At 38.0% G+C, this 19684-nt stretch overlaps 1 protein-coding gene across 1 annotated transcript in view; it reads left to right on the top strand.

Moving 5' to 3' along the window:
• The window catches only part of SMC1B (structural maintenance of chromosomes 1B), an 83338-nt gene that overhangs the window by 45424 nt on the left and 18230 nt on the right, over nucleotides 1-19684 (top strand). The window contains exons 13-18 of the mRNA XM_052639831.1: nucleotides 4432-4569; nucleotides 4869-4985; nucleotides 6785-6891; nucleotides 14984-15125; nucleotides 16206-16351; nucleotides 17946-18099. Coding sequence (XP_052495791.1) covers nucleotides 4432-4569; nucleotides 4869-4985; nucleotides 6785-6891; nucleotides 14984-15125; nucleotides 16206-16351; nucleotides 17946-18099 — 804 coding nt within the window. The remainder of the gene's footprint in view (nucleotides 1-4431; nucleotides 4570-4868; nucleotides 4986-6784; nucleotides 6892-14983; nucleotides 15126-16205; nucleotides 16352-17945; nucleotides 18100-19684) is intronic.

Raw genomic sequence — 19684 nt, 5'->3', positions numbered from 1 at the left:
AAGAGAGCAAGCTGTAGTATAAAAGCCATTGTATTAAGAAGCCAACATTGTTTGATAAAAGCCCAATATGGGCTTCCCTGTGGTAAAGAATCTGCCTGCAGTGTGGGAGCCACAGGTTTGATCCCTGGGTCTGGAAGATCCCCTAGAGAAGGAAATGGCACCTCACTCCAGTATTCTTGCCTGGGAAATCTGATAGACAGAGGAGCCTGGTGGGATTACAGTCCATGAGGTTACAAGAGTCTGACATAACTCAGTAATTAAACCACCACCCACCATACCCCAATACAAAATAAAAAGTGTAAAAAAAAGAAAGCTGAAAGTTAGATGCCGTTGTTGAGGAACTGCATCATTGTAGACTGCTTTTGTGTGAGAAAAATAAAGCCACATTTTTTTAAGCCACTGTTAGTTGAATGATCTCCCATTGAAAACAGACTCCAGGAATGCAGAATAATGAGGCAGCTATGGAAAAGAGTGTGGCAACTCACAAGAAATTAAAAATAGAATTATCAAATGATCCAGCAATTCTCCATCTGAGTATATATACCCTAAAGAATTGAAAGCAGGGTCTGGATAATACTAGTTAATAGTATTAGATAATAACAGTATTATTCCTAACAGTAGCATGTTCATAACATCATTATTCACAATAGCCAAAAAGTAGAAGCAGCCCAAATGTTCAATAGATGAACAGATGAACAGAATACGGTCTATACATATAATGGAATATTATTCAGCCTTTAAAAGGGAGGAAACTTAACACATGCTACAAAAATGGGTGAATTTTCAAGAAGTTATGATACATGAAATAGAACGTGAAAGTGAAAGTCACTCAGTCGTGTCCAACTCTTTGCAACTCCATGGACGACTGTATAGTCGCTGGAATTCTCCAGGCCAAAATACTGGGGTGGGTAGCCTTTCCCTTTTCCAGGGGATCCTCCCAACCCAGGGATTGAACCCAGGGCTCCTGCATTGCGGGTGGATTCTTTGCTAGCTGAGCCACAAGGGAAGCCCAAGAATACTGGAGTGGGTAGCCTGTCCCTTCTCCAGTAGATCTTCCTGACCCAGGAATCAAACTGGGTTCTCCTGCATTGCAGGCAAATTCTTTACCAGCTGAGCTACCAGGGAAGCACATGAAATAAGTAAATTACAAAAAGACAAATATTGTATGATACTACTACTCGTATGAGGTCCCTAGAACAGTCAAATTCATAGAGGCAGAAAAGTAGAGGACAGTTGCCAGGGCCTGGAGAGTAGAATGGAAGCTTGTTTCTTGGGTATAGGTTCAGTTTTATAAGATAAAAAGAGTTCTGGAATTGAACCATGTTTATTATCATATGTGAAACATTGCCAGTGCAGGTTCGATGGATGAGACAGGGTGCTCAGGGCTGGTGCACTGGGATGATCCAGAGGGATGGGATGGGGAGGGAGGTGGGAGGGGGGTTCAGGATGGGGAACACATGTATACCCATGGCTGATTCATGTCAGTGTATGGCAAAAACCACTACAATATTGTAAAGTAATTAGCCTCCAATTAAAGTAAATAAATTTTAAAAAAAGAGTTCTGGAACTTGGTTGCACAACAGTGTGAATGTACTTAAAAACTGTTGAACTACACTTTAAAAATGACAAAGATGATTAATTGTATATATATTTTGCCACAATTAAAAAAGATTAGGATCAGATGGGTTTACAGCTGAGTTCTAATGTAATTTTCATGTAAGCCATTCTATATCATAGAAAAAGATGGAAATGTCTCAGTTTATTTAATATAGGTAGTATATCTTTAATATCAAATATTATAAAGATAACCACAAAAATAAAACTAAAGACTGACTTTCCTTGTGAGCATAATGTGTAATTTCTAAATATCACTGCTGAGTATTTAGCAATGTAGTGATAGAAAAATACATCTATTGAATAGAATTTGTTCTAAGAATACATGGGTGTTTCAGTGTTGCCGTCAGTCAATATAATCCATTACATTTACAGATTAAAGGCAGGGGAAAAGTCATGTGATCCCAATTAGATTTTATAAAGGTCAGCAGCTGGTCCTAATTAAAGTTCTAAGTAAAAGAGTAGTTTGTGGAAATTACTTTAAAAAAATAAATACCTCTTGCCCAAAACAACAGAAATAATTGATTAAATGCTGAAACATAAAAATTATTTTAGTTAAAATCAGGAAGTAAACATATATCTGCTATCACTGTTATTATTTAACATAGTCTTGGAAGTGATATTAATTAGGCACAAAATGAAATAATTTATATACATTTTTTAGAAGGAGAAAAACCTTTTTCTGATAAGACTGTAGTTTTAAAACTACTAGATTTAATAAGGTAATGAGAGTGCTACATAAACAAAACTCTGTAGTTTTTCTCTATACTGTAAAAGAGCATCTAAAATTGGGAAAATATTCTACTCACAATAGAAATAAATGTAAGTATAAAGACACGTAACTATTAGAAAACTAAATCCTACTGAGGGACAAGACAACACCAAAGAAAAGACATACTATATTCTTGGGTTAGAAGTTCTCCAGTTAATATAATTTGAATGCAAGTTCAAGTAAGATATTAGCAAGGATTTTTTTATTTGACAAAGTGATTCTCTAATTCTTAGAAATGAATTTCCCGAGACTAGTAAAAAAAAAATATGTAACAGAAGAGAGTGTGGTAGAACGTCTGTTGGAAGTTCTAATGGACAGGTTAGTTGAGAAAGAATAGGAACTTCAGAAATGGGCCCAGTTATATTTGACAAGTTAACATACAACTGGGATGATATTTTGGGCTTCCCTGGTAGCTTAGACAGTAAAGAATCCACCTACAATGTGGGAGACCTCAGTTCCATCCCTGGGTTGGGATGATCCCCTGGAGGAGGGCATGGCATCCCACTCCAGTACTCTTGCCTGGAGAATCCCATGGACAGAGGAGCCTGGTGGGCTGTAGTCCACGGGGTCGCAGAGTCAGACACGACAGAGTGACAGAACACAGCACAAAATGAGAACTTTAGTTTGGCGAGATAAGAAGAGAGAGATGGTGTTGGGCTTCCCTGGTGGCTCAGCTGGTAAAGAATCCGCCTGCAATGCGGGAGACCTGGGTTTGATCCCTGGGTTGGGAAGATTCCCTGGAGAAGGGAAAGGCTACCCACTCCAGTATTCTGGCCTGGAGAATTCCATGGCAGAGTCAGAAACAAGTGAGCGACTTTCACTTTCATTGGCACATCTAGGGAAAGTTAATTTTGTGCTCCATATTATGACATATAAAAATAAGGATAGATTGAAAGCTTAAATTAAAAGTAGTATTTTAAATGAGGATAACAGCCATTGTATAAAATTTTTTAAAGTTTTAAATGAAGACTGTTGGTTTTATGCTATCAAAGAGTTCTATAAATTGATTTGAAAAAGCCACGATAGAAACATTTGGGAAAGGAGGGGCTTAGGCAGTTCGTAGAGGAAATCCATATGGCTAATAAACCTGAAAAAATGCTCAGTATAGAATATAGTACTCAGGATTACTTCATGCGTATCAATAAGAGTTGGGAAATATATATATGCTAGTAGACTTATAAAGAAACACATACTCACTCATACATCATTTATAGAAATATGAATGGTTAAAGCTTTGGAAAAGCAGTTAGTACCAGCTAGTATAATAAGAACATCAGCACCTTTGACCCATTGATCTCACACTGGGGAATCTATTGCATAGAAATAAAAACAGCAGTATTTAAGGGTACGCACCAAAGTGTGTTACCGCAGCGCTGTTTGTGATGGCAAAAACCTGGACACAAAATGAATGTCCATCATTAAGAGTGAAATAATTTTGTTACAGTCACAATGGACTAATATACAACCATTAAAAGAATTAATTTAGAGCTTTATCAGTTTACTTTTGTGAGTAACTGAATGAGTAAAGCAGGAGGTAGGAAAGTATGTCTGATGTGATTCTAAAATTGCAAAACAGACTGGCAGAAACATGTAGGTGAGTATGTATACACATGTTTTCATATACAGACTAGGAAGTAAAAAATATAGAACATACATGAGGGAGTTTATTTGGTTGAGCAGTAGGATAGGTGAAGAGAGAAGGAAATGGATGAGGCAAGCCAAGAAGGCACTAAAGAAAGGCAACAAAGATCGCATGGTCTCATTTACACCATTTGTGTGCCTTGGGTAGAACGTGCACTCCCCATTCTTCATTTTCTTGCCTGTTTCCTGTGAGGACATAAGTGAGTTTTCTGAGGAGGCTGTATGGCATCTTCGTTACTCCAGATGACTTACGCACTTAGTCGCCCAATCTTTTATCAGAAGGGAAGGTAGAGTTGTGGATATAGCTACATGTAAAAAGCAGTGATTTATGATCTATGAAAGTACTGTGAAAAGTGAGAGTGTTGTCTATTATAAAGTGTTGTTACATCTCCCTTTCTTTTTAGGATTTAATGAAGATAGTGCGCAAGGAAGCAGATTTGAAGCAAATACAGGCTCTAATACAAGGAACTACTACACGACTCAAATATGCACAAAGTGAACTAGAAATCATTAAGAAGAAGCACCTTGCTGCTTTTTACCGGGTAATATAGATTTACATAAAATTTGATGGAAATTGGGACCAAGGCATAGAATTTCAGGAATTACATTTATAAAGCACCATGTAATTTTTATATTTTCCCTTGTGATTGAGGTATATTATAGTCCTTTAAGTTACTTTATTTTTATGACTTTATTTTAATGTTGTTATTCAGTTGTACCTGAATTTGCCTTATCTCACAGAGTCTCTTTTTTTTCTGAAAGATACCTATCATGTTTTTGGCTTTACTGTATAAAGCTAATATAGCCATGTTAAAAAGACATTTTTCTTTTTTATAATCAGGAACAATCTCAGCTACAAAGTGAACTACTAAATATTGAATCTCAATGTGCCATGTTGAGTGAAGGAATCAAAGAACGACAACAAAGAATTAAAGAATTTCAACGAAAGATAGATAAGGTTATGAGTAATATATTTATTACTAAATGGCATGTGGCTTGGTTCTAGACCAGATACCAAATTTAAGGCTTCTTCAATATGTGCTGAAGCAAAGTTTGATAAATGCTAAGCTTTATTGGTTTGCCAAATTAATTTCCTTATATTGTATTAGTTTCCTTGTATCCCTTGTATTTTTTGAGACGTACTATTGCTCATCTCAAGGGACCATGAGTACTAGTACATGGTTATTCTCTTCAGCTGTCCATCCTCTCCTTGTCCATTGTAAAATTTGCAGTCATTTTCTTTCTTCCACTGCCTAAGAAGGAAAAAACTTTGTCCCTTGTGTCATCTTTTAAGGTTGTGTATTCACTCAGTAATTTTGTCTTGAACATTTATTATATGCCAGGCACAGCTGCTTGGCTCTGGCGTACCAAAGATATGATCATCTAACCTCTGCTTATAAAGTAACAGGAACTTTCTGGCTTAATTCATTCCACTGTTGCTTATCTTTAACCCTTAAAACATTGTTTGTCACACCATCACTCAGTAGCTTTCACCCATTGCCTCTAGTTCTGCCTTTTACCACATGAAACTACCCTTATGTTGCCCCTTAATTATCCTTTTCCAGGTTAAATATCCCTAATTACTTATTTATTTATATTTACTATGGATTTAAGACCAATTCTGGTAACCAGCCTTTGTCAATGCCTAGAATAAAAAAAAATGTGAAAATACTGTCTGACCAGTATAGAGTACCCTGGAACTCTGCACACAGAAACATAATTTTACATGACTTGGATTATCTCCTTATACAAATTATAGATTACTGTTGCAGTAGTCATATCACTTTCATATTTAATTTACGTTCAACTGAAGTGTGAAACTTTTTTACATGTCCTGTTGCTAAAACAGGTCTCTCTTATCCTATAATTGTGCATAAATGCCGGGCTTTAAAAATCTTTGTGACCCCATAGACTGTAGCCTGCCAGGCTCCTCTGTCCATGGAATTAATTCTCCAGACCTGAATACTGAAGTGGGTAGCCATTCGCTTCTCCAGGGGATCTTCCCAACCCAGGGACTGAACCCAGGTCTCCTGCATTGCAGGCAGATTCTTTGCCTTCTGAGCCACCAGGGAAACTCTTAAAATATTAATGTTAAATGTTACTTCGTTGGATTTGGCTTATTCTAGTTTTTCCAAATTTTCTGAATGTTAATTCTATGCTTTAGTCCTCTTGGTTTTATATTATTTAAGAATCTATGAAATGAATCTCCAGTCCAGGTTTGATGCATGATACAGGATGCTTGGGGCTGGTGCACTGGGATGACCCAGAGGGATGGTATAGGGAGGGAGGTGGGATGGCGGTTCAGGATGAGGAACACGTGTACACCCGTGGCAGATTCATGTTGATGTATGGCAAAACCAATACAATATTGTAATTAGCCTCCAATTAAAATAAATTTATATTAAAAAAGAATCTATAGTATTACTCATAAAGAATATTTTCTGTATTTATATAGAATGTTATCTTTTAGTATGGCTAAAGTAAACATTCCAATTTTGTATTAAACACTTCATAAAGCCAAAGCACTTAAAAGGCCACCGTGAACTTTCTTATTTTGTTTTTAGAATAAGAACTTTGAAAATAGGTAAGTGTAGTTAACTAAAGAGAAAGCACCAAATTTACAGAGTAGTGATGCTTGTCGGAAATAGTCTGTCCTAACCCAGAAAATCTTGGTGGGAAAAACATAGATTTAAGGATTGTCTATATATTTTTGTAAAATTGATTATTAAACCATTTGGTTTTAAAATAATTTAAAAGGTTGAAGATGATATTTTTCAACACTTCTGTGAAGAAATTGGTGTAGAAAATATTCGTGAATTTGAGAACAAGCATATTAAACAGCAACAGGAAGCAGATCAAAAAAGGTATTTTTATTAAAAGATGTTGGTAAGCAGTTATTTATATGTAAATGTAACTATTATTTCATAATTTAAAGGAATTATGCCTGAGGTGGCCTTTATTTCAGTTCATCAAGAAATAGCTAATAAACATTGCTGTTTTTATAAAGAGGTCTAATTCTTTTATTCCGCAATTTTTTAAGAGAAAAAGCACAAATATACACAGTAAGAGAATGGGGAAATAATTACACACACCGTGGTTATTAAAATGTACTTAGTTCTCTTTAAATATCCATATGTGTAGATAAAGTTGTATAACCTTTCTATAAACAAACAGCCTCAGGCCACTTGCCAGAAAAGAGGATATTCCCTTCTGTTTCTAGCTTGCTGAAATTTCTTTTATTATGAGTGAGTGTTGAATTTTGTCAAATACTTTTTCTGCTATCTGTTGGGATAGTAATACTTTTGGAGTTTGGGGGGAGGTGGCTTATTAATATACTAAATTACAGTGATTGATTTTTAGAATATTAAACCAACTTAGCATATCTAAGATGAACCCCACTGGGCCATGTTGTATTATTCTTTTTAAATATTTTTGGATTGACTCATTAAAATTTTGGTGTGGATTTTTATATCTATATTCATGAGAGTATTGGTCTATAGTTTATTTTTCTTGCAAATATTCTTTTTTACATTTTTGTATCAGGTAATGCCAGACTTATAAAATGAGTCAGGAATTATTCTCTCCTCTGTTTTTCATGGAGTTTCTGTAGAATTTTATTATTTTTTTTCCTAAAAGTTTGGTAAATTTTGCAAGTGAAGCCACTGGTGCTACCCTCTTTTCTTTATGGAAATATTCTTAAATTACAAATGCAGTTTCCTTATTAGATATAAGGCCATTCAGGACATCTTTTTTCTTGAGTAAGCTTTGGTAGCTTGTGTATTGAAAATAACATTTGTATATTTCATCTGAGTTATCAAATTTATTAATAAGAAGTTATTAACATTTCCCCTTTCATCCTTTGCAGTTTTGTAGGATCTGTACTGATGGCCCTTTCATTCCTGATATTGCTAATTTGTCTTCTTTTCTTCTTGATGTCTAGCTAGAGTTGTATCAGTTTTATGGTCCTTTGTAAGACCAGCTCTTGACTTCACTGATTTTTCTCTATGGTTTATCTGTTTCTGTGTAGTTGACTTCTGTTCTTAACTTCTTTATTTCCTTGATGCTACTTATTTTGGGTTTAATTTACTTCTCTTTTTTCTTACTTTTTAAGATAGAAGCTTGCTTTATGTATTTTATGCTTTTCTTCATTTATAATATAAGCATTTTAGCTGTTTATTTTCCTTTAAGCACTGCTTAAGCTCTATCCTACTGTTGCTGGTATGTTTTATTTCATTTTCATTCCATTTAAAATATTTGTTAATATTCTTTGTGGTTTTGTTCTGTGATCCATGGGGTGTTTAGAAGTATTGTTTAGTTTAACAGAAATTGTTGTGATGAGGGGAGGATTTAGATATGTTTCTGTTACTGATTTTTATTGTGATAAGAAATATATTTTGCATTATTTAAATCCTTTTAAGTTGATTGATGCTTATTTGATAGCATGGCATGTATTATATCTTAATAAATATTCTGTGTGCTATTGAAATGAATATGCATTGTTCTGTTGGGTAGAGTATTTTCTGAGTAGCCTTTAAGTCAAGTTGATTGGTGTCTTTTGTGTACTTACTAACTCTTTGTCTAATAGGTCTAGTGTTCCCTAAGAGAGGAGTTTTAAAATTTCCAAGTACTTTTGGATCTGTCATTCTCTTCAGTTTTCTCAGTTTATGTTTCATGATGTTTAAAGTTCTGTGATTAGGTACATTCATGTTTGGGATCATTATGTCTTTTTGAGGAATTAATCCTTGCTCCAGAAAGAATGAAGAAGCTGGGCCAAAGTGGAATCAATACTCAGCTGTGGATGTATCTGGTGGTAAAAGTAAAGTCCGGTGCTCTAAAGAACAATATTGTATAGGAACGTGGAGTATTAGATCGATGAATCAAGGTAAATTGGATGTGGTCAAGCAGGCGTTGGCAAGAGTAAACAGTGACATTTTAGGAATCAGTGAACTAAAATGAACAATAAAGGGTGAATTTAATTCAGATAACCATCTACTACTGTGGGCAAGAATCCCTTAGAAGAAATGGAGTAGCCCTCGTAGTCAACAGAAGAGACCAAAATGCAGTACTTGGGGCAATCTCAAAAGCAACAGAATGATCTCGGTCATTTCCAAGGCAAACCATTCAACATCACAGTAATCCAAGTCTATGCCTCAGCCAGTAATGCTGAAGAACCTGAAGTTGACTGGTTCTGTGAAGACCTACAAGACTTTCTAGAACTAACAACAGAAAAAGATGTCCTTTTCATCATAGGGGATTGGAATGCAAAAGTAGGAAGTCAAGAGATACCTGGAGTAACAAGTAAGTTTGGGCTTGGAGTACAAAATGAAACAGGACAAAGGCTAATAGAGTTTTGTCAAGAGAACACACTGGTCATAGCAAACACCCTCTTCCAACAACACGAGATGGCTACACATGGACATCACCAGATGGTCAATACTGAAATCAGATTGATTATATTTTTTGCAACCAAAGGTAGAGAAGCTCTATACAGTTAGCAAAAACAATCTGGAGTTGACTGCAGCTCAGATCATGAGCTCCTTATTGCAAAATTCAGGCTCAAATTGAGCAAGTAGGGAAAACCACTAGGCCATTTAGATATGACCTAAATCAAATCCCTCATGATTGTATGGTGCAGGTGACAAATGGATTCAAGAGATTAGATCTGATAGAGTGCCTGAAGAACTATGGATGGAAATTCATAACACTGTACAGGAGGCAGTGACCAAGACCATCCTAAAGAAAAAGAAATGCAAGAAGGCAAAGTAGTTGTCTCAGAAGGCTTTACAAATAGCTAAGAAAAGAAGAGAGGTGAAAGTCTAGGGAAAGATATACCCAACTGAGTGCAGAATTCCAGAGAATAGAAAGGAGAGATAAGAGAGCCTTCTCAAGTGAACAATGCAAAGAAATAGAGGAAAACAACAGAACGGGAAAGATGAGAGATTGCTTCAAGGAAACTGGAAATATCAATGGAACATTTAATGCAAGGATGGGCACAATAAAGGACAGAAATGTTATGGACCTAACAGAAGCAGAAGTGATTAAGAAGAGATGGCAAGTAGAACTATACAAAAAAGATCTTCACGACCCAGATAATCACAATGGTACAATCACTTACCTAGAGCCAGATATCCTGGAGTGTGAAGTCAAGGGGCCTTAGGAAGCATTACTACCAACAAAGCTAGTGGAGGTGATAGAATTCCAGCAGAGCTATTTCAAATCCTTAAAGATGGTACTGTTAAAGTGCCGCACTCAATATGTCAAAAATTTGGAAAACTCAGCAGTGGCCACAGAACTGGAAAAGGGTCAGTTTTCATTCCAATCCCAAGGGAAGGCAATGCCAAAGAATGTACAAACTACCATACAGGTACACTTATTTCACATGCTGGCAAAGTCATGCTCAAAATCCTTCAAACTAGGCTTCAGCAGTACATGAATTGAGAACTTGCAGGTACAAGATGGATTTAGAAAAGACAAAGGAACCAGAGATCAAGTTCCCTATATTAGCTGGATCGTAGAGAAATCAAGGTAATTCCAGAAAAACATGTACTTCTGCTTCACTGACTATACTAAAGCCTTTGATTGTGTGGATCACAACAAACTGTGGAAAATTCTTAAAGAGATGGGACTACCAGTTGACCACCTTACCTGTCTCCTAAGAAACCTGTATGCAGGACAAGAAGCAACAGTAAGTACCAGATATGGAACAACGGAGTGGTACCAAATTGGAAAAGGAGTATGTCAAGGCTGTATATTGTCACTCTGCTTATTTAACTTATATGCAGAGTACATCATGCAAAATGCCGGACTGGATGAATAACAAGCTGGAATCAAGAGTGCCAGAAGTAATATCAGTGACAATATCAATATGCAGATCATACCACTCTAATGGAATGAAGAGGAACTAGAGAGCCTCTTGATGAAAGTGAAAACAGGAGAGTGAAAAAGCTGACCTAGAATTCAGCATTCAAAAACTAAGATAATGGCATCCAGTCTCATCACTTCATGGAAAATAGGGAAAAAGTTGAAACAATGACAGGTTTTATTTTTGTGGGCTCCAAAAATCACTGTGAATGGTGACTGCAGCCATGAGATTAAAAGATGCTTGCTCCTTGGAAGGAAAGCCATGACAAACCTAAGCAGCATATTAAAAAGCAGAGACATCACTTTGCTGACAAACGTCCATAGACTGAAAGCTGTGTTTTTTCCAGTAGTCAGGTATGGATATGTGAGTTGGACCATAAAGAAGGAGAGCGCCGAAGAATTGACGCTTTTGAGTTGTGATGTTGGAGAAGACTCCTGAGTGTCTCTTGCACTGCAGGGAGATCACACCTGAATATTCATTGGAAGGACTGATCCTGAAGCTCCAGTGCCTTGGCCACCTGATGTGAAAAGCTGACTCATTGGAAGAAACTCTAATGTTGGGAAAGATTGAGGGCAGGAGAAGAAGGGGGCGACAGAGGATGAGATGGTTGGATGGCATCACTGACTCAACAGACAGGAGTTTAAGCAAACTCTGGGAGATACTAAAGTACAGGGAAGCCTGAACGTGTACACCCCATAGTGTCGCAAAGAGTTGGACATGACTTAGCAACTGAACAACACATTAAATATTACTTTCTTTTTGTCATTACTGCTGTTATTGCCTTTGTATTAGTAGTATTTAGCACAGTGTCTGATACAATTAGTGCTTTAAAATGTTTCTTATATGAATGAGTCTATTAGCAGGTCATGTGAGGGAGGGTAGATGGAGAAAGGATGAGCTATAGTTGATATTGGAATTATTTTTTTAAGATATGACTTTTACTGATTTATAGTTGATATACAGTATTATATAGTTACAAGTATACAGTGTAATGATTCATAGTTTTCAAAGAATATACTCCATTTGTTATTATAAAATATTGATTATATTCCCTGTGTTATTCAGTATATCATTGTAGCTTATTGTATACCCACTAGTTTGTACCTCTCAATCCCCTCCTGCTATGTTGCTCCTTTCTCCATCCTTCTCCTCATGATAACCACTAGTATTCTTTCCTGGAGAATCCCAGGGACGAAGGAGCCTGGTGGGCTGCCGCCTATGGGGTCGCACAGAGTCGGACACAACTGATGCGAATTAGCAGCAGCAGCAGCAGCAGTTTATTCTCAGTGTCTGCTTCTTTTTTGTTATATTCACTAGTTTGTTGTATTTTTTTGGATTCCACATATTAATTATAGCATATAGTATTTGTCTTTGTCTGACTTACTTCACTTAGCATAATACCCTTCAAGTCCATCCACATTGCAAATGGCGAAATTTTCTTCTATTTTATAGCTGAATAGTATTCCACTGTGTGTATATATATACGTATAGTGAAAGTGAAAGTGAAGTAGCTCAGTCGTGTCCAACTCTTTGTGACCCCCTGGACTGTAGCCTGGAGAAGGCAATGGCACCCTACTCCAGTACCCTTGCCTGGAAAATCCCATGGACGGAGGAGCCTGGCAGGCTCCAGTCCATGGGGTTGCTAAGAGTCAGGCATGACTGAGCGACTTCACTTTCAGTTTTCACTTTCATGCATTGGAGAAGGAAATGGCAACCCACTCCAGTATTCTTGCCTGGAGAATCCCAGAGACAGAGGAGCAGCCTAGTGGGCTGCTGTCTATGCGGTCGCAGAGTCGGACACGACTGAAGCGACTTAGCAGCAGCAGCAGGACTGTAGCCTACCAGGCTTTTCTGTCCACGAGATTCTTCAGGCAAGAATACTGGGGTGGGTTACCATTTCCTTCTCCAGGGGATCTTCCTGACCCAGGGATCGAACCCGGGTCCCCCACATTATAGGCAGACGCTTTAACCTCTGAACCACCATATCACATCTTTATCCATTAATTTGCTGATGAACACTTCATTTGCTTCCATATCTTGGCAATTGTAAATAATGCTGCTATGAACAGTAGGGTTCAGTTCAGTTCAGTCGCTCAGTCATGTCCAACTTTTTGTGACCCCATGAATTGCAGCGTGCCAGGCCTCCCTGTCCATCACCAACTCCCAGAGTTCACCCAAACTCATGTCCATCAAGTCGGTGATGCCATCCAGCCATCTCATCCTCTGTCGTCCCCTTCTCCTCCTGAACCCAGTCCCTCCCAGCATCAGAGTCTTTTCCAATGAGTCAACTGTTCACGTGAGGTGGCCAAAGTATTGGAGTTTCAGCTTCAGCATCAGTCCTTCCGAAGAACACCCAGGACTGATCTCCTTTAGAATGGACTGGTTGGATCTCCTTGCAGTCCAAGGGACTCTCAAGAGTCTTCTCCAACACCACAGTTCAAAAGCATCAATTCTTTGGCGCTCAGCTTTCTTCACAGTCCAACTCTCACATCCATACATGACCACTGGAAAAACCATAGCCTTGACTAGATGGACCTTTGTTGGCAAAGTAATGTCTCTGCTTTTGAATATGCTATCTAGGTTGGTCATAACTTTTCTTCCAAGGAGTAAGCGTCTTTTAATTTCATGGCTGCAGTGGGGTGCATGTATCTTTTTTATTTAGAATGTAAATATTTTTTATTTACATTCAGTTTTTTTTTAATATGTACCCAGAAGTGCAAGTGCTGGGTCACAGTGGTAGTTCTATTTTTAGTCTTCTTTTTTTATTTTTAGAAATCTCCATATTGTTTTCCATAGTGGCTGTACCAATTTACATCCCTATCAACAGTGTACCAGGGTTCCCTTTTCTCTACATCCTTGCCAGCATTTGTTACTTGTGTTCTTTTTAACAATAGCCTTTCTGACAGGTGTGAGATGAATTTGATTTGTATTTCCCTGTTGATTAACAGTGTTGAGTATCTTTTCATTTGTCTGTTGGCCATCTGCATTTCCTCTTTGGAAATAGTGTATTCAGATCTTCTGCCCATTTTTTCATTGGTTGTTTGGTTTTGAGTTGTTTGAGCTGATTGTATATTTTGTATATTAACACCTTAGCAGTTACATCATTTGCAAATATTTTCTCACATTTAATAGATTGTCTTTTCCTTTTGTCAGTGGTTTCCTTTTCTGTACAAAAAGCTTACAAGTTTAATTAGGTACCATTTGTTTATTTTTGCTTTTATTTCCTTTGCTTTAGGAGACAGATTCCAAAAAATGTGGCTACAATTTACGTCAAAAAATATTCTGCATATGTTTTCCTCTAGGAGTTTTATGGTTTCTGATCTTACATTCAGGCCTTTAATCCATTTTGAGTTTATTTTTGTATATGGTGTTAGAGGATGTTCTAATTTCCTTCTTTTACATATAAAAGAAGTCCAGTTTTCCCAGCACCACTTACTGAAGAAACTGTCTTTTTGATACTGGACTTCTTTATGGGGAGGTTATGAAGCTCGCATAGTAGGAAAGTACATCAGGAAAGAACATATTCTTGAACTCCCAAGTTTGGAGTTTGTGAATGAACTACTATTTGAAAAGATTAATTGACTAAATAGAATAAACATATGAATTGTAACTTAAAGAAAAAGATAAGAAAACTATAGATTGTAAAGGATTTGAGAAACACATTCATATGCAGTATATAAATCCTGATTCAAACAAACCAGTTTTTTAAAATTAATGAGAATCAGGAAATTTGGCAAAGATAGCACTTTGATATTAAGAATGTTATTATTTCTACCTATAGAAGTTTATGGTTATGTATTAAAAGTCACTTCACTTTCAGAGAAACATTAAAATATTTATTGATGAAATTACATGATGTCTGAAATTTGCTTTAAATAATTCAGTGATGAGAAGGAGTAATAAGTGGGATTATAGGTAAAACAAGATGAACCATGAATTACTTATTAGGGTTGGGTAATAGCTGTATGGAAATCCATTGTAGTGTTCTTTTTTTTATGTTTGTATTTGAAGTTTTCTATAATAAAAACCAAAAAATTTTTTTAAAATTAAAGGACTCTGTTTACTACTTTTAATGCTTGACTTTATTATACTAGATTAGAATTTGAGAAACAAAAAACTCGGCTTAATATTCAACTTGAATATAGTCGCAATCATCTGAAGAAGAAACTGAATAAGATTAACACATTAAAGGAAACAATCCAGAAAGGGAGAGAAGACACTGATAACCTGAAGAAGGTAAGTAATGATGCGTGACCAAAGTGGCATTGAAATGATGACTTTCTTTGATGAATAAGCATTTGTTGAGTTCCTGAAAAGCTCTAATAGTGATAGAAGGTGGGGAAGGGGTACAGATTTGAGAAATACTTGATGTAAAATCCGCACAGCTTCATGACTTTCTAGATGTTGAGAGCATGGTCCTGAATTCTCACTTGGGTGATTGGTGGATAGGAGGAGAGATCGCTACTGCTAAGTCGCTTCAGTTGTGTCCGACTCTGTGCGACCCCATAGACGGCAGCCCACCAGGCTCCCCCATCCCTGGGATTCTCCAGGCAAGAACACTGGAGTGGGTTGCCATTTCTTTCTCCAGTGCATAAAAGTGAAAAGTGAAAGTGAAGTCGCTCAGTTGTGTCTGACTCCTAGCGACCCCATGGACTGCAGCCTACCAGGCTCCTCCATCCACGGGATTTGCCAGGCAAAAGTACTGGAGTGAGTTGCCATTGCCTTCTCCAGAAGGAGAGATTAAGGAGAGAAAATTCTGGACCTGTGGAGTATGACTTCCCTGTGTGACATCTAAACAGCAATTTCCGACAGGTAGTTAGCAAGTACATGGATAACAGGAGAAGTCTAGGCTGGTTTATGGGAGTAGATTGAATACATCCTGTAAATTCAGAGAGTAGGCAGCGAAGAGCAGTGGAGCAAGGATGGAGTTCTGGAAGGAGTAGCTGCCTTGGCTATGAAGACAGCCACGATCCCCAGGGTGTGAGGGGAAAGGAAGTGAGCAAAGTTAAAGTGAAAAGGCTAAAGTTAAAGCCAAGAAGGTAAAGTCTGGTAGGAAGAAGGTTTTCACTGGCAGTGGAAACAGAAGTCAGATGGCAGCAAGCTGGGAAATGAATCCAAAGTGAAAGAGAAAGGTAGGTAGTGATTACCTGGTAGTATAAACAGGAGTGGGTCCCATTCTAAAGTGGAGGCTCTGGCAGCATATAGGACAGGGTTTATCTTAGAATGACTGGCATGGTTGTATTAATAATAAAATGACCTGTTGGCCTTACTAATGTAAAAGATGGTAAACCTGTAATGTAAATCATCTCCATACAGGTTGAAGAAAATTGTCTGAAAATTGTGGATGAACTCATGGAAAAACAGCAGCAACTTAAGGATGAATTTGTCACTCAGAATACCAATGTTGAGAAAGTCCAAGCTCAAATTGAAGAGGAACGAAAGAAGTTTTTGGCCATTGATAGGTGATTAAAAAGTTTATCAGAGTTTAAAAAATGTTTACCATCAATTTGAAATTTATTATAGAAGTTTTGTTATTTGAATATGTACCTTTATGTGGCTTTTGGTCTCCTATTGCATCTATCAAGCATTGCAACTTAGGGGAAAAACCAAGAAAGGTGGTTAGTTGTTTAGAGTGTACAGTACTTTTAAATGAGTAAAAAGAGACCTATACAAAGAGTTCAGTTCAGTTCAGTCACTCAGTCGTGTCTGACTCTTTGCGACCTCATGAACTGCAGCATGCCGGGCCTCCCTGTCATCCATCACCAACTCCTGGAGCTTACTCAAACTCATGTCCATTGAGTTGGTGATGCCATCCAACCATCTCATCCTCTGTCATCCCCTTCTCTTCCTGCCTCCAATCTTTCCCAACATCAGGGTCTTTTCAAATGAGTCATTTTGTCACATCAGGTGGCCAGAGTATTGGAGGTTCAGCTTCCTTACCATAAATCTCCTTGACACCGGTCCCTTCCTGTTAGGAAGGCCCTGCTAGTCTGTGTGACAGAGCATAGCGAGTGAGGTGTAGAATCTGGAGCCATGCTGCATGGTTCCAGGCCCTAGCTCTGCTGCTTATATATGGTGCCTTCATTTTCTTATCAGTAAAGTGGGAATGGTAATAGTGCCTACGTCATAGAATAGTCGTAAGGATTAAATGAGTTCATATGGTACTTGGAACAGTACCTGGCATACAATGAGCATGTATTTGCTGTGATGATGATCAGTAGCACTTTGAGTCCACTGGCCTGTTGAACCAGTGACATCTGCTCTCCTGTGTGATTGACACAACCGTAAGTGAACAGGTGCAGTGAGTTCTGTTTTTGCTCAAACTCTTGAATATTTCACAATGTTCAAAGTCTTAGTGTTTCAAGATGCTGCCAGAAAATTCTTTGTCTAAGATTTTTGAGTGGAATTAAGTTTGTTTACAGATGATTTTTTTTTCTGGCTCATATTTAATTTAAATAGAACCACATCTCTATCATCAGATTTTTGATAACCATATAATTCTTAATTTATTTTCTTTTATTTTTAGTCTTCTGGGTCCTCTTTAAAGTCCCCCCTTTTGTTTCAACTGGATTCAACTTGGTTTTTCCCCTCATTAAGATCGAAGGCCTTACATTAGTGGTGGTGATGGTAGTAATAAAGTTAGACTGTTAAGTGTGTAATGACTTAATTGGTAAGACATTTATCTTGCTAACAGACACTATCTCTTGGTTTGAGGTTCTAAAATGTAGAACTTATATTGAGAGAGATACAGCTTGAAAAATTGTACAGATTTAAAACTAAGGTAACTTGGAGAGCACTGTATTGTTGCTAGCCTGATTAAAGTAATAATGTTTATTATTGGAAATGTTCCCTTGGATTAAATAATTATATTCGTGGCCTTTGTCAGGAGTGTTAAAGTTTAAATTACAAGCGTTCATGGACTAACTGCAACTTAACAGCACTTGAAAGAAAAAGTTTTTTTTTTTCAAGTAAGTTTATAAACATGTTTTTCTTCCTTGATGGAACTTTATGTAATTAGTAAAATATAATCACTTTTTTATATCTGTGTATTTGCAGGGAAGTGGGAAAATGGCAAAAAGAAGTTGTGATCCTTCAGAGTTCTCTGGAACAGAGTCGGTTGGAGAAGCATAACTTGTTGCTTGACTGCAAAGTTCAAGACATTGAAATAGTTCTTTTGTTGGGGTCGCTGGATGACATCATTGAAGTGGAGGTACTCTAGCAAGTGATTTTAAATATGTGCAGTTGTGTGGAACTTTATGTAGGCCTTTGTCTGTTAGGCTTCCCTGGTGGCTCAGAGGTTAAAGCGTCTGCCTCCAATGCGGGAGACCCGGGTTCGATCCCTGGGTCGGGAAGATCCCCTGGAGAAGGAAATGGTAACCCACTCCGGTATTCTTGCCTGGAAAATCCCATGGACAGAGGAGCCTGGCAGGCTACAGTCCACGGGGTCGCGAAGAGTCAGACACAGCTAAGTGACTTCACTTCACTTCACTTTGTCTGCTTAGTGAAGTTGTAGCCATGCAGATTCTTAGTCTTGTTCTAAAGCTTTATTAGGAGCAGAAGAAACAGCTCGTCTGGGAGGGGAAAAGGGCAAAATGATCCTCATTCCGGAAGACTGGGCACTTTGTATAGCTCTCTTATTTCTCTTGCTAATCCGTATCCTTTTAGCTCCATAGGACCAGTTTCTTACATGTATATAGACACCCAAGAGGAATCAGAACTAAAGCCATGGGAGTCCAGGGGCATTCTGGGGAGGTGGGGTAGCCACAGTCCGTTGCAGGCAGGGGCACATGCCTGATAGCGTGAGCAGTGCTGTACTCTGGGAACACTGTCAGTGGTGTGTGGAGGGATCTTGTTCTGCACCTTCACCAACAACTTGAGGTCCTTTTCAGTAGAAACATGCTTCACTGAGTCTGTCCAGGTGATGAGAGTGTGGGGAAGGTGATAATAGATACCCAGGGAGTCAGAAGATGAGACTGAAGTCTCCTCATGGTGGACATTTTTCTGTTAGCCTCCTTTGCTTTCTCATCACATTCATACTACACAGTACTCTTGAGGTCGGCGGGACGCTTATATACCCTTTGTTCTGCTGCTCACGTTAGGAAAGATATGACGACATAGTTCAAGAAGAGTATCTTACTATTAGCTAATGCAGAGGATGGTGAACATAGTTCTTTTACCTCTCAAATTATCTTTTAAATCTTTAGTGATCTCTTCCTTGTAGTCCCCCTTCCACCTCCCTCCTCCCCTTTCTGCTTTGTCACCAGTCAGAAATCCGTGCATTTCCCTCCAGTTTCTACTCCAGAAGAGGCGTTCAGTCCTTTGGTTTCTTCAGTATGAAGTAACTGTGAAACAGTTTTTCTCTTGTTGATTTCGACTATTTCTCATAGCATAATTCTGGTGTTACATTATACTCAAAAGTCTTTTGCTGGGGGAAGGGGAGAGATTCCCTGGCAGTCTCACTGCCAGGGCCCCCAGTTCAGTCTCTGGTCAGAGAACCAATATCCTATAAGCTGCACAACTAAGCCTGAAAAAGAGTCTTTTTTCTCTGTTTTAGCAGAGATTACATCCCAGATGGAAGGAAAGGAGAAGCCACTTTACTGGCCACAAATGTCATGAGCCCTGCTCAGATGGCTTTAAAGGGGGAATGGGAGGTCAGGGGATAGGACTGAAGTGGAGGATGCCTCCCCTGTGACATGGTCCAGGAATTTGAACACTGTGGAGAACTTAGTATATATTGGCTTTATTTGTTCAGATCAGCTTTCCTCACATGGCTGCAGCTGTAACCACTAGCTTTG

Source organism: Budorcas taxicolor, chromosome 5 (assembly GCF_023091745.1).
Source record: "Budorcas taxicolor isolate Tak-1 chromosome 5, Takin1.1, whole genome shotgun sequence".
Lineage (NCBI taxonomy): Eukaryota > Metazoa > Chordata > Mammalia > Artiodactyla > Bovidae > Budorcas > Budorcas taxicolor.
This window is presented reverse-complemented; position numbering and strand designations above follow the sequence as displayed.